This window comes from Aquila chrysaetos, chromosome 3 (assembly GCF_900496995.4).
Source record: "Aquila chrysaetos chrysaetos chromosome 3, bAquChr1.4, whole genome shotgun sequence".
NCBI lineage: Eukaryota > Metazoa > Chordata > Aves > Accipitriformes > Accipitridae > Aquila > Aquila chrysaetos.
Window position 1 is genome coordinate 9,068,327 of NC_044006.1, and position 24,308 is coordinate 9,092,634.

Consider the following 24,308-nt stretch of genomic DNA (forward strand, 5'->3'; position numbering starts at 1 on the left):
CAGTGAGATTTGGAAAGTGTATTTGGGAAGCTTTAACAAATCAGGATGAAATACTCCTAACTTGTTCTGTATCACAGATTAATTTAACTGTTACAAAACTAAGTTATCTATCATGGGAGGAAGAGCATGAAGAGGTATGTTTAGAAGAAACACAAGGAGCCAGGTGGAGTAATTTAGGTGCTTTAAAAGTGTAACACCAACTTCAATTCCTCCCAATTATTTCATACAGACTATGCCATCCACGTGAGCTTTAGCACTGGTATGAATTATTTACTGTAGAGGAAACCTCTCAAGAGAAAACAGTGCTAAAAAGAACAGATCATGCATTGTATTTCTGTTTCTATGACCAAATGGCTTTGTGATCTCTGCGCCTCAGCTGTAATGTTAGGATAATATCTCCATCTTCACTATCCCAACAGTTTATCAGTATAAAGCACAGTCAAAATACAAGGAAAGCCACATGTTGAATTACTTCATTTTTTCAAGATACTAACTTTGCAGGATGACTCAAAAAATCAATTTTTCTACATTACACAGGCCCAGTTACTAACCACCTGAAGTATTTTTGAAAGACAGTTAATAGAATTTCAATGTTTAATAAAACACCCAAATTGTCTTTTGCAAGTGGTTTTTTGCATTAAGTTTTAGCTCATTTATTCATAAGTTTTCAAAATGTATCTACTTTTCTCATTTTACAGCATAGGACAAAAAGAATGTGAAGGGCAGACTTAATAACAAGGTTATTAGGGGATTTGAGCTATTAGGATTTAAAATTTCTGAATTACAAGTCCGAGCATTTTATATAACCTTATATAGCATTCAGAAAGTCAGAGAAATCTACGTTTATACATTCAATACTTTCGCCTCAGGGTTTTAAGAATTCCAAATCCTTTGCATCCTTCAACAGAAAGATGAGAACATCACCTTTTTTTTTTTTTTTTTTTTTTTGAGGTCCACAACGTCCAGACCAATAGCAAAGCAGCAAAAGAAAAAAAGGAAAGGCCTTGATAGGAATTCCAGTGTCTCACAACAGGAATACCCTTTCTATGCCTAGAGGCTATTGTTACAGCTATAAGGGTCTAAAAAAAGAGGCCAGGCTTGCAGGTAGAGATAGTATCTTTTATTTGACCAGCTTATACTGCTTAATATAATAGACAAACTTTTGGCTATTGCAAAATTAAGCATTCCTTTCTGCAATATGCTGCGGGTCTTACCTCCTTCATTAGCATATCTCCTATTTGCTTCTTACTTTTTACTCTTATGTCCATTTTGTCTTGCAGCTGTGAATAACTAGGGCACTTATTTTCAGAACCAATGTAGACATGCCAGATTATGATACACATCAGCTATGTCTGTTTTAACCACACCAATAAAATGTCTTTTATACAAGCATGAACCCCTGCACTGGATAATGTCCCTACCTTCTCTAGCTCCTTTCACATCATCTGCTGTTCTCATCTGTCCCTCAAACTCTGTTCCTTTTTTCTGAGCATTGCCATTGCATCTGTGACTACAAAAAAAAAAAAAAAAAAAAAAAAAAGCCCTATCAGTAACAAGGTATTACCAGGCACTCAAAAGAAAGCATTGTGAAGAAGTCATTGCACCACAGAAAAAAGAACCATATTCTCCTGTGGAAAGTAAATGTGGGGCCAATATTATATACTTTCTTAAATGTAACATCACAGAGCCTGATACAAGTCTTTCATGGTGATGAAATGCAAGGTATTTCCTTAATACTATCAGGTAATAAAATGGTAGTTCAAGTAGAAAGGAATGTTAATTGGAAGGACAGGAAATTATATCTTATTAGCAACACTTCTGAATTGCTGTAGTAAGAAATGCTGGTTAAATAGCACAGCACTTCTTCAAATCGCTTTGTATTTCCAAAGCACTTTTAAAATCAAGCATACTACATTAAGTCCTCAGAGACAAATTTATCTCCTGTTTGAGAGGGAAAGTACACAAGTCATCTATCATAGCTGCACAAGGAGTCTGAATTCTTAAAGCTTGGCTACAATCTCACCTCTCCAAGAACCAGCTGTACCATTTCTTGCATACTTCTACAGCATCCAAGAACAATATTGTTAACAGTCCAACACATTTTTCCTGATGTTAGTATTGGAAACCATTTCTGAAGCTACCTTGAAGCTGATTATTCCTCTCTAGCATTACCTGCAACTACTACATAATATTATCTGAATATTGATACTTGTATTGCAAGAAACCCATATTCATCAGAAGTAATTCAGGCAAGTCTGAAACTAGAATGTCACAGCTAGTTTTAAGATAACAAGAAAACTTCAAACAGGTATTTAGCACTAGTCTAAATCTTTCTCTTGGTGGTGTACCAAGGAGAGGAGGATTTTCAATTGATTACTTATGAAAATCCCAGAAAGTCTTTGTATCTGCAACCATACATGAATTTTCAATTTCATAAAATAACTGAAGTCCTAACACCTTATTAAGAGCTCATCACCTTGAAAAAGTTAAGTACTGCTGGCATTTAAAGGACAGATGTTATTGCATGGTATTTAAAAGTTGCATTCCTTCCTCAAGGAGGCAGCAGTAGGGAAAGTTACACTCTTCCTTTACAATTAGTTTCTTAGTTTAGGAAAGCTACCAGTGCGTATTACAGTATTTTGTAGAAATACTGTTGCTGACCTGCATGAGTATGCATTTTATTCTCATTCCCTTAAAGTGTCACAGATTAGCTTCTGTACTGCACCTCCACTGCAGATTCAGTCCAGGTCAGTTAGTATTAATCTACTCTCTCAGTTCTTGTCCAGCCTAAAGTGCCCCATCAAGCTTACTTTATCCTCATAGATATATGCATTCCTGAGGACAGGTTCCTTAGTCTTTGCTCCTGCAATAACCTACTCCCTTGATTCTTGGTGGATTTTACTTAGCACAAATTCTCTCATACACGGAAGCCTGCTGGAAGGCACAGAAACATTAATGGATACCAACAGTCCAGCTAAACAGTCTGTACTCTAGCTGGAAAGACCACATCCTGCCTCAGCGAAAGTGCCCCCCACACTCGGTGTCTGTCCCAAGCCAAGGCACACTAAAGGAGATGCACTTGCAGAGAGTTCGGGTCAACACCAGACTAATTCTGTGGAAGTATACCTTACATGAATTAGTGTCCTCTAGATTCAATATATTTTTGACCTCCTTAAAAATGGCTTCTTAGGGAGATAAAATTCACTATGAATCAAATAACTCAAAGCTGGTAAGTGGAAATTATATTCAATTGCACTTTTTCAATCCATCTGTTGATACTTAATTTCCTCATACAAAACTGTTTACACACAGCATTATTGGTTTTTGCAATCTTTTTCAGGCTGATCGGTCCTCTACTACTCAGTTTTCTTATACTAAAAACATCCTATAATGCAGATGACATTACTTTTTTTTCAGTCTGGTATCCTTTCTGAAAATAAGCAATTAGAACTGCACGCTATATTAAAAGCGTTTCTGAACCATGGTTTTATACAGTAACATTATGTTATCAGTTTTGTCTTTTACTCCTTTCCTAACATAGTTTGGTTCTTTATGCTAGCAAGTATGGGGCTGATGTTTTCACTGAACTATCATAGCCCAGGACAGGCTCCTGAGATGCAAGGCTGCTTGGCATTCAGTATTACACATGCAAAATTAAGACACTTTTTTTCCCCCCCCCCACACGCACAAAATCTACACCAAGTTGTTTGCCATTTTATTGTCTAATCTTGCAGTACGTCTGCAATCCTTCAGATTTTGCTCCTCATTTTTCATATCTACTTTATTCAAAATATCCAATACTTGAAAAACTTCATCTGCAATGTTAGAAAGTTACTTGCTCCCACAACAACTCACATGTTAAAGAAGAGTCAGTAACCTGGAAATCTCTCCCAGTTTGAGCCTTACGCACTTGGATAGAAGTCCTGAAGTTAGAAAAATACTACAGCTGAATTTTAATACAGGCAGGATGAGTTTTTAAAGCTCACACTATTTCAAGAATACCATACCAATTTCAGCATTCCTTTAGGAAAGGGGTGAGCTGTCAGGATCTGTGCAAAGTAAAAAGATTTCTTCCAGCTACAAGACATTCAGACTTGAGTGCACAGATGAAATGGACTGGGTTCTCTCAGCTGCATACCAGTATTAAGATACTGTAATGCTGTTCTCAGTCTTTTTGTCACCTCCCCATAGCTACGTACGCAAGTATGAAAAGTACTGAACCATAAAATGAAACTAGTCATGCGTATATGAAGGAAGGTACAGAATAGAAGTCATATGATTGGCCCCAAGACCAGCAGTCACTAAGGCCCTACACAAAAGGGCTAAACAAAACTCAAGTCTTTTGTCACTAGGTAAATGTTTACAAGGGCTTCCAAGGCATTAGATATAGGAGAAAACATTTGCAAGTGGAATGGGTTCATGCTAAAACTTTAATACAGACAGTTATACCAAATACTTACAGTAACAGTAAAAACCTCCACATCACCAGCAGCACTTGACAAAAGTGACAGAGGATGAGGAACCATCTCCCAGGCCTCATGACCTAAACTTTACTACGACCAGTCCTCAGGCAAGTGATACAACGAAGATTCATTATTTGCAGCTACTGTAGGAACAAGCACATCACAGGTTAGTCAACAGGACTGAGGGACAAATGTTTGAACCCTTGCATACTTTCCACGTGTAGGCAAATGTTTAAGACTGCTATGAAAACAGAACCCACTTAGCCGCCCAAGAAAAAAAAAAAAAAGCCCATCTACTTTCACACTTGAGAACAGGAAGATATATTCTTCCTCATTTTTACTTATCTGACAAAGTAATTGAGAAAAAAACATTTTATTTCTATATCCATTTATTATTCCAGTCTGTAAAAATATAAGACTAATATACAACTACATCTAGCTTGATTTTGTAAAATCAATCTTCATTCAGTGAGATACCAATGTACATTATACATTAAAGTTGTAAGAAAAATACTGATATTTGACATTTTAAACAAGTTCATTCATGTAAAAATCACATTGCAAGTAAAATTTAATTAGAAAATACATAATATTCACAAAAATACACATGTTAAAGACAGCTTGTGAGAACATTGTCCTAAATTTAATTCAGCTGTGGAAAAAAAAAAATATGATTCACAGTTAGGCTTGACTTATCCAGTACCATAGCAGAACTTCAAAGTAAATGCATCTTAATTCTATTAAGAATTTGTTCTTTTTCCTATTAAGGTGCACTTAAATCTCCCAGTCACAAGTAAGGAATGACTTGTCCCCCCACTGTGCATGTACACAACATGTAACACTAGTCAAAGGAATTTTAGTTTTTCATTCCATTTTGAAATAATTTGGATACTTATAAATTAATTATAAAATCTGGATTGAAAATACAATTTACATATACAGGATACTTAATACACAAAGATTACATTAATAGCAGCGTAATATTGTCAATCATGCGTCGCATCCTCACTATCAATTTTGGATATTTTTTTTTTTTTTTTTTAGCTAAAGATAAAATCTATATAAAACAGTCAAGCCTTTAAGTATTTTCTTCCAGGGAGAAAATTGTAAAGATGTTAAAAATTTAGGAGGTAGTGAATGAAAGGCTAACAATATCAGCACTATTTAAAAACCTTATACTGAACCCCAGTATCATTTATATATAAAATTAAGTTTAGCTACTCATAATCAACCATTGATCATCCTGAAGTAACAATTTAAAAATATTTCATAATTAACAGTGTACGCATTAGTAAGATATGGAAGAACTTTAGAAACTTTATGGTAACTGCAGCATTAAGCAATTGCATGCTGTGCAGTCTGTCATTGTAACTGTAAATACACACTTTTAAAAACCCATTTTTAGGTTTATTCTTTAATGTTTTTATCAAGTCCCAAATGCTTTGTTTTACTACACGTTACCAAATTTCTGTAAAACAGAACATGATGTGTGTCAAAAAGAATATTCTCTCACATTTAGATTAATCAGTTTGCAGGAAAGGTCCCAAGAGATGAATTCTCATGCAATTTAGAGTAGGACCCTAGTTAAATTGCTACAAGTCCTTAATACTGGCATATATATTCAAAATATTCATGCATCTGTTATAAGTACAGATCAGGTAACACAGTGTTTGGCAGCACACTAACCTTGGGTGTTTATACCTAAGCAATAAGTTACCTTGCAACACTAGCATTCTCAGACTCAACCCTCCTGTATAAGTTAATAGCTCAAAACTATTATCCAAGCTGCAAAATACTGATGTACCGCATTAGCCCCATAATGTATTTCCACTGAATGAAAACATTACACCTGTATTAAGTGCACTACCAGTTCATTTTCTGTATCTGTGGACCTAATTTCCCATCCAAGTGCCTTTATTCCTTTGATTATTCACAATACATTCAAGTAAACAAAAGGCACAGAAGTGCAAACTAGCATAATAAATGAAAGTCACCCTCCACTGATGATTTCATACAGGAAGGAAAGTGTTTTGATAAAGGAAAAAAAAGACATTTTAAAGTAAACAATCTTCCTTAAATAAAGGAAGTGTAGAGCAGCACTTACAGAAAACATGTATATTCAAAGTCTACATGTTGCAGAATGAACATTTATTTTCCTCATTTCACACTAAGTGGATGTAGTTACTTCATTTTTAATAATTATTAGCAAAATAAGTAAAACACTTCAAAATTCTTGTTCATGTTGGAAAAGATACCAGGGCCTCTCCATATGCACACTGAAGAAACCATAAATAAATCCAATGAAGCAGAACTCTAACTTGTATTTGCAGAGTGCCATTGTCTGTTATGCTAACTCTCCATAAATGAAAATGAACACAAATACCTTTCTTGACATCTATGAGACTTGAACTCCAATGGTATTGGAGGCTTGAAAATACTACTGCTCATGAGATACGAATTTAAAATTTGCATTTAGTAAAATTAAACAGCAGTAATTTCTGAAGCAATTTTGTTTACATCATTACAAAAAAAAATCTTAAAACAAATAACAGTTTTAGCCTCTGATATCCTATAAAGACTTTTACAGATGCCTTAACATTAAACTTACAGCTAGTCTCTTGTTAGTAAAGTTACCAGAGGTAGATGTTTCCTCAAGATAGACTGAGGGGGAAAAAAGAGGGGTTAGTCTCCTTTCCTGCTCATCATATCTCCCCATAGGGTAGAAAGAACATGCTTCCAAGAACCTAGACTACTGGCTCTGGTAAGCACAGTACCACAGTACAGAACTGGTAGCATCCTACTTCTTTCTCAGAGGTTGACATAGACTACTGGATCCCTGGTGAGAAGCTCCATCCATCCTTCTCCCCAATCCTATTAGTCCCCATCTCATTTTCCTGCCACAACTTATGTTCCCAGAGAAGGGTCAGGCTGGGAACAGAGCGCCAAAGTGGTAAAGCAGGAGATAACTAAAAGGGCAAAGGGGAAAATAACGCTAGAAGCCTCTCCTCACAATTCTTCTAGTAAGTTTGCAGCTGATTACATGCATACTTAGCACTTGCAGTATCAGGACTTGTCAACAGTATTTTGTTTTACATATAGCAACTTCGTAATATTCTAAACACCCAGCCAGTGGTATGTAAAAAGATCAGCATTTACAGTTTAGTTCATTATAATGAATAATTTAATATCACATGGCTCAAGCAAGTTCTAGTAAAGCCTTATTCTGATTTAAAACTTTTTTTAAATCCAGGGATTTAATTTAAGCTGTTCTAACTTGTTCAGGTTTGAAGAAAGTCACTTTTTACACAATTCAGACTCACTACAACAAACTTTTGCTAGTAGAAACCTTTACAGCCTCTACTAGGACTGTGATTTTAACAGATTATGTTATTTTATTTCCATAGCATTAAGTTAACATTTGATTTCTTTGAAATTTACTGGAATTAGCAACTAAATACAATGATATCCTTAAATATTACAAACTAAAATGAGAACAGGTCTTTGATGCGTAAGTGTTTAGACTTTCACATTTGAATTTCAAAATCATAGTCATTAAAAGTAAGCTTACCTGGCCATTAAAAACAGTAAAGGTGCATAACTAATGAATCTGTGGTTGCACATTCACTTACAAAGGAACAGTCAACTTCAGAAGCCCCCACCTTCAAATCCTGACCATTGTCAAGTTGCTGACCACTATCATATATCCCTGTTGATCAATATGTCAGTCAGGAAACTGGACCAACTACCAACGTCTCTTCCCACCCCACCTCCTGCTTGTTTTTCAGTTTCCTCATACACAGAGCCATACAAACAGCTCTACCAGCTAAAGAGCAGCCCAGAACAGGAATGAAGTGGCTAAAGCAGCTCCATCACATGTAAGCAGCACTTCAGATGAACATGAAACCACAGTACATTAGATAGTCAACCTCACACAATAATGGAAGTTTACTTCTATAGAACCAGTAGTATTCTGCATTTAATTAAAAAAAAAAAAAAAAAAATCAAGTACCTTTAAAAGAAAGCTCACAGCCATCTCTTAGCTATCCTTCATTTTCAATTTAAATTTTCCTCATCCAATTTCAGTCATTTATCAATTATCTTCCATCTTTGTGAAGTATTTACACTCAAGTGCAGAATTAACTGAAGTTAGTCAACTTACATAATTTTGAACTTCTTGTATTTACTTTTTTCCTTCCTTTTAATCTAACTGCAGTGCTCAGTAGATGGAGAGGTATAAAATGTATTACATATTAAGCCAAATTAAAACATGTATGGCATCCTTACTTAATACAAAGTACACCAATGTAATTTCATAGTGTTATTATAGTTCCATCTTCTTCTAATGACTTATGGTCTGGATCTTGTACTTCATATTCCATGCTAATGCTGCCTGCTGAATGATTCAAGTTCATCTCATTGGAAGGAAGGAATCCATTTTGTGTTGACTCATGAAGGAGTTCAATTTGCGTCAACGATTCTAGGCTTTCGCTGGTAGGTGCAGCTTTTGGAATCTGCTGTGGCTCACCACTATCTTCAATAATAATGTCCTCTTCATCACTCTCCTCTTCTCCTTGCAAGAAATTTGCTAAAATATTTGGTGTGCTACTTGGAAGGCTAGATTCAGTAGACTGACCAGAGCTGCCAGAAGTCCGACTGTTCCTCACAACATTATTTCTCTGATTTGCTGGTCTTACTGTAATGATCAGGTTACGGCTGTTTGCAATCATCATGTCTGTAACCTGATCAAGGCTTTTTCCTGAAACCTCTATTCCATTCACCTCCAGTACTTCATCATTGACAGCCAGTAAGCCTGTGCTTTGAGCCAGACCTCCAGGGACAAGCCTAGATATGAAAATCCCCGGAACTTTCTCTAATCCATGTGGTGTTACTCTGACACTAGAGCCATCTCGTATATAGAATCCAAGGGGTTTGTCAGTTCCGTATTTGTAAAGTCGTACCCTACGATGGGTTTCGGGAAGAATATCTACATCTATAATAGAAGACACTGGTCTGAAGTCTTGTGGCATGCTAATGACAATGTGTGGTTTCTTCTTGTGATTATCTGGACGTAACACATTTGATAAGACATTTTTCTTCCTTGTCATAGTATCCGTACCAAAGGCACTGTAGTCTGCATCTTCTGTAAGACATAGCACATTGATGATTAGATCACTTTATACGTGGTCCATATCGCATTGCTATCATGGTTTAGGTTAGCAGAATGAAATATCTAATCTAGGTTTCTGGCTTGCTACAGTAGAAACATTTCTCTCTACACATAAAACAAAAGCTTTAATGTTATGAGATTCATCAAAGTTTGTAATACTTTTGGTTTCCTTCTACCAAAGGAAAGATAGTACACAAAAAAATTAAAGCAAGTTAGCAGCAGTAGAGACACAAAGAACTATGGCTGCTTGAGAGAAAGGTTAGAATGGAAAGAGTGAGTACATTCCTAGAAACATTTTAATTTTATTCAGAGTAATTCCACTTGTTAGTTTTCTCTCCTCAGGTTTCAGATCATTGGAAAAGAAAGAATGAAAAAGGGAAAGCAGCCAGTGTGCCTATTATTGCCTAGTTCCTGGAAGCTAGCCAAGTGACCTGGATTCAAACTCCAGAAAGCTTATTCCATTCTACACTCTCTTCCCTGCCCCCATGCAATGTAGGTAAAATGGCTGTGGAGCAGAAACAAAGAGATCCTGCATACAATTACTTCAAGCAAAACTGTTCATACAAGCAATGCTGTAACTGCCACAATTTGATACAGAAGTATGCAAATGGCTTAGAATTTTAAAAAAGAAAACATATGCAAGTCATACAAATACTTCTAATGGAAGAGAAAACATGTTCTGCAGAAGCAATTCTGATGTCTGAAATGCCTATTTACCAAAGGAAGCTTCCATTTTTCTTTTTAATATGCAGTAACTCTCCAAAAACAATGAACCAAAACACATTCAGATCTGAGCTTCCTCAGATTTTACACTTGTATTTTTGCAATGTTGCATAGATTTTTTTTTTTCCCCTGCAGTGGATAAAAAAAAAATAATAAAGCAGAACTGCTTTGCACTAACCCTGGGACTCAGAGAAGTTGGGATTTCTTTGTATTATCACATTAAGATGCCATTGGTACAACCAAGAAAGTTAAAGAATTAGTATACATTTCAATCTGTGAATTGGAATAACTGTGGAAATGCTATCCTAGTGTGAAATTTCCAGAAAGCTGTCAATTACTGATGAAAAAAGTACACCGTGAGCCAGAAGATTTTTTTTTTTTCCTAGGCTAAGATGAAGATATATGGACATGTACCAGTTATATTTGGACTCTTCAGATGCTTTAAGCAAAACAGAACAGAGAAAGTAGTTCTGAAACAATAGTCCAACACTATTCCAGCACGTAATACTAACTCCTCCCTTCCCCAGACATAAGGGCTGCTGAAAACAAGAAGAGTTTTTTAAGAATAAAAAGATAGGTCTACAAAGGCAGCCTTGGACTTAATATTCTAAAAGATAAAGGACAATAGGAAAAGAAACAAATTTAAATTAGCCCACAAAAAACCCAAAGGGATTTATTATAAACTCATACCTTGTGTGTACACAATAGTAACAAAATAGTTCATCAACATGGTTAAAAAAGTGTCCCGATGATGACCTCATTTAAATTTCTTAATTTTTTTTTTGTTTAAAAAAAATAATCATACCTTAAGGGAGACAGAGCTGTTTGCTAAAGACAGAACATCTTTTGCATTAGAGTAAAGTTTACAGATAAAGTTGTTCAACAATTTGACACAAACGGGAACTATTTCTGAAGACAGCTAAGTCTACACAGCCATACTATACTCTGGAGTCGCTTTTGTGACAAATCTCAGTTACTTTGGGAGGACATGGATGCATCTCTAGAATATTATATCCACCTTGCATAGTTAATTTTTACTTCTGCTGTTTCTCAGATTTGGCCATCTTTCCATCCAGACTGGAGTTAACTAAATGAACAAAGGCAGCACTAACACAAATTCTTCCTCATGTGTTAATTTAGCACAGACAACCCACACTGCTCTCACTTCATGTGAGAAAGTGCATACTGACAGCAACCTAGGGACTTTTCTCTCCCATTTCACTCACTGAGACAGCCTCTGCAAAATCTGCTTCCCTGACACCTTAGGATCAGCAGGTAAAAATGAAGCTAAATCAAGGACCGGGCCAGTAAGAACAGTGTGAAGTTTAACAAAGACAAGTGCAAAGTTCTGCACCTGGGATAAGATAACCAAAGAGCCCAGTACAGGCTGTAATCTGTGTGGATGGGAAGCAGCCTGCTGAAAGGGACCTGGGAGTCCTGGTGGACAAGCTGAACATGATTCAGCAGTGTGCTGCTGTAGCAAAGGCAAACTGGATCCCTGGGCTGCATCTGCAGGGGCATCACTAGTAGAGATAGAGATGTGATCAACCCACTACTCAGCAATTGTCAGGCTGCACCTGGAGTACTGTGTCCAGTGCTGGTCCTCACAACTCAAGAAAGATGTAGACAGACTGGAAAGGGTCCAAAGGAAGGCCACAAATATGATCAAAGGGCTGGAGAACTTGCCCTATGAGGAAAGAGTGAAGGAGTGTTTCCTCTCTGAAAAAGAAAAAGCTTGGGGGAACCATGCTGCAGTTATTTTCATTCCAGTACTTAAAGGGTGGCTGCCAAGAAGACAAAGACCCATGGAGAAGACAGGGCAATGGCTATACGTTGTACTGCGAAAGGTTTCATCTCAATATAAGTCAGTTTTGTTTTGGGTTTTTTTGGAGTCCTCATCACTAGAGGTTTTCAAGATGCAATTGGACAGGGTGCTAGATAATCTCATCTAGGCTCCCTTTTCCATAAAAGATTGGGTCAGATGATCTTTTGAGGCTCCTTCCAACCTGGGCTGTTCTATAACTCTAGGAATTGTACAAAGAAGAGTAGGAAAGTAAAAGCAAACAGAAGAATCTACACTAGCTATGCTTGAGAACATTAGACGATTGTGAATACAGGAAATAATTTTTATTTTATTGTGGTGTCTGAGAGGTTCTCTCAGAAAAGCATGGAATTACTATTGTTCTTCAGCAAAAGATGTTAAGGAGAAAAAAAATGTAATTTAAGGTTAAATTAAAATAACATTAGATGTCAACATCAAGCAAGAAAACTTTAGAAATAGCCTAAAATCTGTTCTTCAGATGCCTAAGAGTGTTGTCAGTTGTACTGAAAAGTTGATTAAAAAACAATCCAACCTCCTAAACCAAAGCATATAACAGGTGGACTATGTCTGGAGCATAATACACGTCCAAAAACGCAAACTTACCATTTTCTCTGTAAAATGCATTTTGGGATATCTAACTGACTGAAGCTCAGCCATTAAAAATCCTGTACTCCATTGCTGAAGACTAACATGCTGATTTTTCACACAACATGGAACAATTCTTTTAATGTTTGCTTCAAATTTATGATCAAAGAAAGAAGTGTGAGAAGTTTTGCCCTTATCTCTACTGACAACCCATCCAACCAGTTTTAAGTTAGACATCAGGTTGTTACATTAGGAGGATTTTTGCAATTCAATGAGTTGCAATAGCTTGTCTTTTTTTATTTGGAGCTACAATCACTTACAAAACAACTTGGAAAGGGCAATTGTGAAATAAGATACTAGACAGAAGGACCTTGCTTTAAATATCTTTTAGCGTTGAATACAAAGTAACACAATGACAGCAAGAAAAGTGATAGTATAGGTGAAGATTTTACACAAACAATAGACAATGGTTACTTGAATATGAGAATTAAGAACGTTAATGAGTGCAAAGGTTATTTTTTTAGGTTATGGATTTTCCCCTTCCCCACCAGCAGCTGGTACGCATCTTAGTGATATCAAAAACTATGTAAAAACTTTTTTTGTGCAGTGCATGTCTAAGTAGTGTAGATGTCTGATACTTTAGAACTCTGGTTTTATGGCTGCACAATCAATGGTAAATTCAACAAGACTAAAGTATTCCAAGGACCAGAGAGATATTGCATGGACAAGAAGTGTCATTTTGCCTCATTTAAAAAGCTTCACTTTTTTGGTTTGTAGTGGTGACACATTTCGAGACATTTAACACTGCATTGCTCCAGAAGAGCTCTGTTCTTTGGGAAGTTCTCCAGAGAGCCAATGAGTAAGTTGGAAGCACTTCGACTGATTAGTTCCATATTGTTCAGAGCTTAAGCCATATCATGCCTTTTTTTTTTTTTTTTTTTTTTAAGAGTAAGCTTATCTAAATAAGATAGGAAAAGTGCACATGCACAATTTATTTGTGCTGAAGGGCAAGTTGCTGGTGAAAACTCTAGGATATAGGTACTAATTTATATGTTTTATTTATATATTTGTACCAGTGAAGCACTAGGTTTCTACTGCTTTCATTACAAGAGTTGGTTTAGAAACAGTACACAGGAAAACAGGCTATCAAAACATTGTCAGAATAGATGTTCTTACAAGTGCTCTTCCACATGCATTGCAACTTTAAAAGGTATTCAGTTTGGGGTTTGTTTGGTTTTTTTTTCCTTAAATTCAAAGTGCACACATTCAGATTCTTGTCAAAGAATCAGACAGAGTATCTGGCATTTTACACACTGTCATATCAAATGTGTATCATATTCGACATTCCCAGCTTGTCACAGGGGGCTGTAAAGCTTCTTCACCAGCATAGCAGGCCACATACCAGGATCCCTTTCCTGCCACTCAGGCCTTCTGTGCCTACATGGTGAATTTGGCATGTACTAGACAAATATATACATATTTATTACATCCAAGAAGTAGATTTACTGTGTCCTGCAAATGATCACAGTAAGTTTGTGCTCTTTACCCAACAGTTAGACCTAGAACTATTCACATGGCTTTTCACAACTTCCTTCCCCGACAAGAACAGAGAGTTCACAAAAATCGTCACCCAACCTGACTTCCCACAACTACCAGCTGATAAGGCTTAAAACTTTTGTCCAAATCAAATTTTTCAGTTAAAGAAACACGAAGATCAGTTGCAAAAGGACTGGCTTTGAAAGAAATATTACGTCAATGTACCTGTATGTGAATTAACAGATTCAAAAGTGCTTTTTAAACAAAAACTAAGATTAGAAAACATTTATTGGAAGAGACATGAATTTTAAAAGTGTTTCAGAAGACGTATACAATCACAAATCTTAACACTGAACTGGTGCTTTTGCTTTTAGAAACTTGCTTCTTATCATGACACATTGAAGTAAAAGCATCCCAGAATTGCAAGTCATATGTCAAAACATTTAAGAAACTATAGAGCACCAGAGAATAGTTGTTTTGCATTGTAACTAGTCTTAGTCTAAAAACCCCAAACTAGCACAAGCCTTAAGATATACAGCTAAAGTTAGGTAATTTGTGGGGAAAAAGAAATAGTGAAAGGTTGATGAAAACTCATCTCTGCAAATCTCAGCTAAGCAGCATGACTCTGTTTAACCTCTCTTCCACTGCTAAACAAATTTTCTGAAGCAATACTCTCGAGTACAAAAGCATCTTTGTTCTGGCACCTAGCTAATCAGTTTAAAGCTGCAGCAGAAAATATTTTGGCATAAAGCCAAAGGACAAGGTGTTAACTACAGATAGTGTTAAGGAGAACGTCCACACAGTGGAAGAATGATTTTTTCCCCCAGCAGTTTCAAGCTCAAGGTGGCACCAATCTGTGTTTACTTATTACATGAAATCTAAAACAAGAGCCCACAAATGCCAAATCTGGTTTCAATTTAACATTGTTCAAGACATATTTTAAATGTTTTCCTGATCCAATTTCAATGCAACGTAGTCACCCCTCAAGAATTAAATTTTCAGAACCCCCAAACCATTAGTACATTTGAATATAGACACAATTTAGCATTTTTTTAAATAAGTCCCAACAAATCTTGTCTCTTTAGTCACAAGTTATAACAAAACATGGTTTTGGGAAACTAACTTATGTTTTTAGGAAGAGGACTCAGAATAGCTAGGATATTCCATAGAGAGCTGTTTAAAAAGCCAACTCCTCTTAGTTTTCACTAAAATAAAGCTTCTGAATGAAAAAGTCTATCTCAAGAGGCACAGATGAATTTGCCAAAGAACCCACTTTTTACTATATACAGCCATGTACATGCACAACTTGCAGGAGTTGTATATTGTAACTTAATATCCCACAAGTTGAGTTTTAGGGACATTAGAATGAAATATATTTTTAATTAAGTTATCATCTCTATTATTCTTGTATTTACAATGCAAAGTCCCCCACATCGAACCACCCTTCAGGGTCTGTGCGGACTATGTGTCGTTCCCCCCCCCCATTTTATCTTCAGCAAGATTTTTCTCACAGACAAAGTGACTCCCATACATCTGGATTTAATCATGATACATCACTTTAACCTTTAAATTCCAGATGTCAACAGTACCTGTTAATCTGTTAAACTGCAGAATGAAATTCCAGTAAGCAACTGTTTTCCACAAACTGATAGCCATTCTTGACTTCTGCACTATAAAGGTCCAGTTTAGATTTAGCACTGGAGCAGTTTAAAATATTTTAAAGTAATTTAGTGGAATACAATTAGAAGAGTCTAAGAGGAATAATGTGATTTGGTTTCATTTCATTACAGGATCTCTAGGTTTCTTACCACATTAACGAATACACATAAATGCTTAGGACAGACAACTTTCTAGCTTTCATAAATCAGGAGTCAAAATCAAAGAGAACAGAAAGAGTGCTTACTCTGGCATAACAAAACTTCCGAAATTTCAGAATCACATTATTACAATTGTCACTTATTAATAACACTGCAAAAGCATCTTATTGCTCCCATTTCAACTCCTTAAGGTGTTCCTTGGATGCAATATACTAAGAAATTAATACTATTTACCCTGGATTTTATTGTACTCTGCTCATAGCTTATGTTAGCTTTCCACAAATTGCATGTAGCTTCTAAATAGGTAAGACAGTATAATAAAACTTCCTGTCTTTTGAGACAGCAAAAACTTTCTCTCTTCCCCACAGTGGCTTTTTGCCAAAGATCTTAATTTCCCAACTATTATTGCTGGAAATACAAAAAAGGCAGAGTTCCATTAGAAAACCCTCAGAATTTTTTCCAGTGATTTAAGAGAATGTACGAAAGCCACAAGAAGCCTTGCAGGTGCAAAAGTAACTTGTGTCACTTATTAGTTATAGTTTCAACACAGATCAAAGCTGACCCACCAATAGCAGGTATTTGTTCAGACACTTGATTTTCAATTTCAGAGGTACAGCCAATAAAGATCTGTGCAATCAGATTAATCACACCTAAACAAATTATGCTGCACAAATTACAGCACATCTCTAACACCTGCAATTCAACTTTAGTTACAGGCAAATTATCCCAAATAAAATACAGAATCAAGTTATTTCCTTATTTTCAGTCAAACAAACCTCTGTTCTATATATGGCAAAGATGCTAATGGAATCAAAGCCTCAATTTAATCAACAGAAGTGATCAAAGTGGTCGCAACCAATTCAGAACAAAGCACAGTGCTGGAAGTGCTGAACTCAGATGCCAGCCAGGGTTCTTTTTTCCCTAAAACACTGCAGCCAGAAGACTCTAGTCTCAAAGGGAAGATGATGACAACTGATACTTTCTACATAAGTTTATCATGCCAAGAATTGATTAGCAGGAAAAGCTAAGTGGGCTAATCTTATTTCTAGTTCGGTGCATTGTAGCAATTCTATTATCAATTCCTCATAGTAAAGTGATAAGAAATAATCCATCATGCTTTAAATAAAGGTACAATGAAGGTATAAGGTGCTACAAGTGTAACACTAGTAACAGTCAGCATTAAACATGTAACACTAGTAACAATCTAAAAACATATGGTGTTAAAATATAAACTCAATAATCCCAGGCTGACAAAGTGGCTTATCTGTTCTCGTCATATGGCTACTGTAGGAGATTAAATGGAATCATAGACCTTTTCTACCTCTAGGTTCTATTAGAGCAAATAGTTCATTCCTTTGGCAATTCAGGACTGAAAACATAGGCCTTACTAGACTATACTATCCTCAACACAAACAAAACAAACACATTTTGCCAGCAACACAGCAGCTGGCAAGCAGACACACTGTTTTTGAATATTGTTTTTTTTAATCAGGTTGTTGTGGAGCTTATTCATTTTTTGGAGTGGGAAAGTTGATAAAAGCTTCCGATGCCCAAGTATTTTCTAACAAAAATAAGCCTGTCTTAGCAACAACTAGAAACAGTGCACATCTGACTGCCCCATTATGACAGGAATTGGACATGCATGTGTTCATATATATACACACACAATGCGTGCATACTCACACCAGTATGCAAGTAAGCAGAAAACCAACAAGTACAGAAATCAAGTTTTCTTGACTTCTCTGGATTAACACAATTTCAAATCACATCACTAGATCCCCCCTCCCCTTCAGTTCCATATACTGAACATGATCTCCTGAACATGAACAAATACAACTTCAATTTTTTTTCTCCTTCACGAACAAAAGTAGACACTAGAAAAAGACAACCAGAATTTTTTGCCTAGAACACATTCTATTTTTAAAGGCAAACCAACAAACTGAGCAGCACTCACATTTGAGGTTTGCTAACTGAAATAAGCTTGTCATTTTGAAAGTTTCAGAATGTTTTATTAGGAAAGTGTGATAAGAGTAGCATATTACAAAGTTAGTCTTTAATTTATACTGACATTTAATACTTCATCTAATAAGACTTTCAAGATTCCTTTCCAGCCTGTAATGGCCTCTCTTCTTGTCTGATCAAGATCGGAATTTTAAGTGAAAGGCATCCAACATACAGAGCAGAAAACCCTAGAGGTTCAAAGTTTATTTTCATTTGTTTACACAAAACCAGAAAGAAGCATTTGCTAGAGATTTAACTTGACTTTATCTAACTGAAGTAAAAACAAGCAAAAAAGCACAAGGTATAAATAGGTTGCCCAAGGAAGCTCGTGCAACAGAGATGAGTTGTGAATACCTTTAATGATCCATAATTATTATGGAATTCAACATGATGAAATAGGGCTGAAGGGTTTTTTCCTCCATACGTCACACTGTTTACTGCAACACAGTAAAACTGGATAAACAGATGATTCACAGATTTCAAGTGCACTTACCTTTTCTCTGAATAAAAATCCTGAGTAGAGGATTGGCTGTGGAAACTGCTTTATGATAATTGTCATCATTATTGATAGGCAGCAGGTCTCCATGAATGTCCGTATATCCCACTAGAACATCAACATTTGGTATCTTGTGCACATGCTGCAATAATCCATAGAACTCCTCAAACTTTCCAGGTTTGGATCTCTCCAGAGAAAATCGTCGAAATTCTGCTCCAAACTACAACAAAATATATCTTACATCATTAATATGGAAATCTAACATGCTCAAGCAATAGAATGATCTGAATGTTAAAGCAGAAATGTCATGGAATTAAAAGTGCACTAAAAACTACCACCAATAATTTTGAAGTGGCATAAAAAGGTCAGTTTAAACTGGTTTAGGTTTTTTTTTTTCCCCCCAAAGTTATAAGTATTTTTGATCTTGATAAAACATGTACTTTTGAATATGCAAGAGTTGTTTTCATTGTTCTGTTTAGGTCAAAGCATTCACTAATACAGGAGTTTAACATTAAAGTGACAAACTAGTGCAAGAATAATTGCAGATTCTTACATGCTTATGAAACAGCCATGCTCTTGGTAAGGGACAGAATTCATACCCAGCATTGATGTTGGTGGCTCAAAAACAAGATTATGATTAACCTCCTACGGTATGTGACTACCTGGAACTTTTTCAAACAAATTTCAGTGCCCTTTAGAACAGTATGTATAGATTGTTACGCAGCTATGGTTAGCCTATGCATGACTGAGTATTTTTTGGATTCACAGTTGTTTGGACAAGAAATGAAAAAAACACTTGGACCCGAAGACTACAAAGAACGGCTGCTGCTTTTCAGTACAAACTATGTGCAGTAAAGCTTTAGTGAGCTGATCTCAGTCAATTCTGCTCTTACCTAAAGAGATATATGAAGGAGGCAACCAGCCACTACTCCTTAAGAACATTCAGAAGATTTCCCTGCATGATCAAGACTCAAATCTTGATCGCATAGTCTTTTAAAATGTGATTGTATCCAGGGTATAAAAAGACAAGATTCAGAAGATATGCAAAAAAACATTTAATCACTGACACTGTACTGTCAGGGGTAGGATTTCCATTTAGTTGGTATGATCACTCAACAAAAAAAAAATCCAGCTCCCTACTCCACTCGAGCTTCAGTCTCCTAAATCACCTATATAACAAACACTTATTACAAAACAATGCTAGCAATGATTCAGTGGTGGTAGGCATAAGACTAAACCAGGTGCAAATAAAAGAGTAAGCATTTGATGTAGTCTAGACAAATTGTACTTTTAGCATGCATAATTGGTAAAGTTAGTGCTCTGACCAGCACAGGCAGGACCCAAAGGAAACAGAATATTGGTTTAAAAAATTACTCCAGAACCTCCATATCAGGCAGACACAACATACCAAAGATGCTAAAAGGAAATAAGAGATAGAAGCAGCCAGGTTACTAAAAGCAGACCAGCTTGTGTCTGAATTAAAAGGGTAATAAACTAATCATTAAAAAATAGAACAAAGTCAGTTGGTGGCATTTTTGGTGAATTCTATTGCTGACCTACAGTGAACATAATTTCTTTAGCAAGTTTAGTTTTAAGCAGAACAGAAGGGCACATGGAACAAAACACTCACTGACTGAAAGTTTGAGCCTCAGTATCACATACTTGGGCATGTGTTACACACAGTAGATGTGAAGGTGCACTTTATTACCAAGCCTCCAGACCAACCATTATCTCACATTTGATTACAAGCTTTTGGAGAATAAAAGCTTTAGAGTTCTCACATACAAACAAAGGAATGAAAATAAGGAGACAAGGACCCCGTTGTTGGCACATTAACACCATGCTAACTCAAACACAGCACAGCAAAACAAGCTACACCTTCCAACACCCCACCTTCCTCCGAAAGTTTCAAATAAAGGAATTATCTGGGAACATTCCTCTTCTAGAAATACTCCAATTACAGTTACATTAACTAACAATAAGGCATAAGGGATGATTCATACCTGCTAACAAGCAAAGCAAAGACAAGCCTGCAGGAGGAACTCCCATCACATCAGAAGCAGCACACTTAATCATGACGTCAGCGAGAGACTTTATCCTGTGTCTCAAATCTTTCTTCAGCTATGTGAAGTATGAATGCCACAGGAATTGTCCACGCACTGCATCAATTTCAATTGTTTGGCTTCGAAAGACTACATAGTTTAAACATAATTCAGTAATAAAAGTTTAAAAAGCCAACAACCTTACTGTCAATTTGGAGTTAATGATAAATCTTATTGCAGCAAGCATAAAAAGGGCCAGATTTTCAAATGTTTAATTTTCACTTTTTCCACGTTGTTTTATACATAGTTGGTACAAACACCAAGAGACTAATAATGTGGCTATTGTTTCCTAACACAGTTTGCCATATGCTCAATATTATTATAAAGCAAATAAAAGACAAAAGTAAAACTGCAATTTCATAGTTTACTTTGACCCCCTGAAATGTTTTCATTTTATATCAAATGTTGCGCTCCATTCGATTAAATAGTTGCACTTACAACTTAAACGTTTAGAGGAGATGAAAGATTGGAAGAGACTAACTTAAGAAGAGAAGGCTTCTTGCCACCTGAGCTCTTTACAAATGCATGCTGTTACACTGGTAACTCATCTGGGAAAACACAGTACAAGCTGTGTCAGCCGGAAGTTGCCAGAGATACTCACTTAAGTAAGACTTACGTATGAGAAACATCTTTAAGTCCTCTGTAACACAGCATACTGCTGCTATACTGTAAGCCTCCAGCAACAATAGAATATGAACTACAGTAACCATATCTGTCTTATCAGCATATTGGATTTCATTCTGAAAAAAAAATACTATTCTAAGTCATAAGGGGACAGACAGACCTAAATTTTATATCTAGAGAACTAGAATTTTATTTTGGGGTTTTCATACCATCACCAGGAACTCTAGTTTGGGGTATAAAGTTTTATTTTCTATGACAAGAGCAACTAACTGGAATGAATATACTATGGGGATTCCCCAGGGCAAGTTCAGACCAGTTACCCAAATTGAATAAACTAGACTAACAAAAGGATTTTGCTCATATAACTGCAACTACAGTTGGGCTGTGCTGGCACAGCTTTTGTCAGTTGGGACACAATTATCGATTTGGAGTATCTAAATAAAGAGCTGTACATCGCTGATTAGCCTTCAAAGCCTAGACCACTCCACAGTAATGGTCCCCTCTGCCTCCCACACAAGCCTTTTTTCTTTCTCTTTAGAATTTATTCTTTTCATAAAAGGAAGATGACTCCTATGCTATATTAAATCAAGGTGCTGTTAAATAATGCATTAGCGACAAGTAGTTCTAGGAATGCCTTGAAACCTGCTTCATAATATGCACTTAAGAGACAGTCCCTATTCATTATAACTTCTACACTTCTCTGTACAAAGACCAAAAGAACACATCACACAGCTGATCTCTAGATATATTTTAAGTCAAGGAAACACACACAGTGGGGGAACAGTAAACCTAGAGTTCTGGGCTGAGGCAACAAGTATTTTGTTTATAAACACATTGTATGGATTGTTTTAAATCTTGCAAGAACATAAACAAAAAAAGACTTCACCAACCACAGTAACAGCTATGCTTAACCAGTATTTGAAATCATAGCTACGAGCTATTCCTGTGCTTTCTGGTTTTGTCCACATGAAAGTTAATTTAACACTTCAAAGAAAATCGTCATCATTCAAGCTATAGAGACCAACCATATGTTTTCTAGAAGTTTCAGCACTATGTTATCCTTAAAAAAAACCACACAACGCCACAAGTCATGACTGCTTCACCTATACTGCTGCTGTAACACTTGATTAGCAGGAAGGGAAGGTACAGAATATAGACAACACACTGTAGACCAGTTTAAAAAAGCCTACAAGAGACATATTTTTCTACCAATGGAAGAAATACATTCCCATGTAGGTACGCTTGCAATTTGCCTAGACAATGAAAAGGAGGTTTTAACTCAAGTTACACACATTTATTTAACTAATAGGTTGACACTCCACCTAATACTGCACATCCAACACTTCCACAGCTGTTAACTGCAGAATGACATGTCAACAAAATACTACAAGTCCAAACCAGAACAAAAATCTAATTTCTTTCAGAACATCAAGGTTTTGTCAGCAGGACTTTGTCTAACCAGCACATGAAAAAATAACAATAGGAAGAAAAGATGCAGATACACCCATGAGAGAATTTACAGAATTGTGCAAAGCTTTGACAACAAGAAACTGTTGGTATAAGCCGTAACATATGGATACACGCTCATAAAACAATTGCCAGCGTAAAATCCTCAGATAGCCTCTAAAAGATGGCAAGCTCTACTTTCAGGTAAGTTAGCCAGGGCTTACCTCTACCAAGTAACACAAGCTATGCTCTACCCCACCAAAAAAAAGTACAGAAACACATAGTCGTTAAGTTAAACACACACAAAAAAAGTACAGAAACAGTCACTAAGTTAAACGAATGTACTCTTTTTCTAATTCAGACAAAGAACAGGTTTTGGAGTTTGAATCCTAACTCCCAAGTATCTCTTTTGGCCCAGATATCCCAAACATCTACCCCTCTGTAGGTTTTCTAGCCTACGCAGAAACTAAGGGGCCAACTCCACTAACCCGTTTTCGTAAAACTCTTCAAAAATACTATATTCCCCCCCCCCCCCCCCCCCCCCCCGCAGACAGCGCACCCAGTAAGCGACACCACCACCGACCCCTTGTAACAGCCCAGCAGCCCGAGGAGACCAGAGGCAGCTGGCTGGCGCAGGGTCCGGCAGGTGGGGAAGGGAGCCCGTCGCCAGCCACAGCCCGGGGACCACCGCCGCCTCCCTCAGCCCGGCGGCCTGCGGGGCGCCCAAGCGACACCGGGGCCGTGCACCGCCGGACGCCGGCCCCTCGCCCCCGGTGCCACCTCCGGCAGGTGAGTCAGCAGCTCTCCCTGCCTCCCGTCCCCTCGCCGCCCTCCCCCGCTTCTCACCGCTCTTCTCCACAGCGACGCTACGGCCAGACGCCCCCGCAGGGCAAGGCCGGGCCAGGCCGGGCCGGGCCGGCTCCTTCCCGCCTCACCGCCGCCCGCGGCCCTCAGGCGCGGTGGCCAGCACCCACCTTACTCTTCACCTCCATGGTGCCCAGGCCCCGGCTGCCCGCAGCCCCGCGGTGAGGCCGGTTCATGCCGCCGGAGGGTCGGTGTCTCCTCTCCCCCCTCTCTCTCTCTTTCTCTTCCCCGGGTACCCCCGAGCGCGCTGCGGGAAGGGGGGAGAGAGGCGGAAGGGGATGGCGAGCGGCGCGGCCCGAAGCCAACTAGCCCCCGGCAACCGCGGCCGCTCCGCCGGCTCCTGCCGCCCCGACGCCTCCGCCCTCAGACAGGGGCGAGTGGGCGGGGCCACGGCGGCTCCTGGCACCTGCCGCGCCGCCGAGCCAGCGGCCAGCGGCGGGGGCGGGGCGGGGCGGGGCGGGGCGGGGCAGCCGCGCTGCGCCGCCACAGCGCCGCCACGGCGCCTGCGCTGCAGGGAGGGGCGCCGGCCGGCGGAGGGCGGGGCCGCGCACCTGCCGCTGGCGAGCATGCGCAGTCGCCGGCCGGCGAGAGGGGCCGCGCACCTGCGGCTTGCTCGGCGGGGTTCCAAGATGGAGGCGGCCGCCCGGCGCGGGTGAGGAGAA

General features: G+C 38.0%; 2 protein-coding genes across 5 annotated transcripts in view; one reads left to right on the forward strand and one right to left on the reverse strand.

Annotated features, from left to right (window-relative positions):
* Nucleotides 1–4,834: 4,834 nt before the first annotated feature.
* PARD6B (par-6 family cell polarity regulator beta) lies at nucleotides 4,835–23,948 on the reverse strand. Of its 2 annotated transcripts, XM_030007571.2 has the most exons (4): nucleotides 20,614–23,304; nucleotides 19,164–19,228; nucleotides 18,608–18,830; nucleotides 4,835–9,603 (listed from the first exon to the last, which is right to left on the reverse strand). In XM_030007571.2, exons 1-4 carry the CDS (start codon nucleotides 20,684–20,686, stop codon nucleotides 8,774–8,776), a joined length of 1,191 nt encoding a protein of 396 aa, XP_029863431.1. In that variant the 5' UTR covers nucleotides 20,687–23,304; the 3' UTR covers nucleotides 4,835–8,773. The 2 variants fall into 2 exon arrangements, with proteins under 2 accessions (XP_029863431.1, XP_029863432.1); XM_030007572.1 differs by lacking the exons at nucleotides 19,164–19,228; nucleotides 20,614–23,304 and adding an exon at nucleotides 23,757–23,948.
* The window catches only part of LOC115338763 (translation initiation factor IF-2-like), a 31,791-nt gene continuing 31,407 nt past the window's right edge, over nucleotides 23,925–24,308 (forward strand). For all 3 annotated transcript variants that reach the window (XM_041122530.1, XM_030007573.2, XM_030007574.2), the window contains exon 1: nucleotides 23,925–24,298. In XM_041122530.1, the coding sequence (XP_040978464.1) occupies nucleotides 23,925–24,298 (374 nt within the window). The remainder of the gene's footprint in view (nucleotides 24,299–24,308) is intronic.

Excerpts from the sequence above, each read along its gene's own strand:
- PARD6B (XM_030007571.2), bottom strand. The coding sequence starts at position 20,686 with ATGATTAAGTGTGCTGCTTCTGATGTGATGGGAGTTCCTCCTGCAGGC. Across the intron at positions 19,229-20,613 it reads TTTGCTTTGCTTGTTAGCAG|CCACCAACATCAATGCTGGG; the intron begins GTATGAATCATC and ends CTTGTTTTTGAG. Across the intron at positions 9,604-18,607 it reads GATTTTTATTCAGAGAAAAG|AAGATGCAGACTACAGTGCC; the intron begins GTAAGTGCACTT and ends TATGTCTTACAG.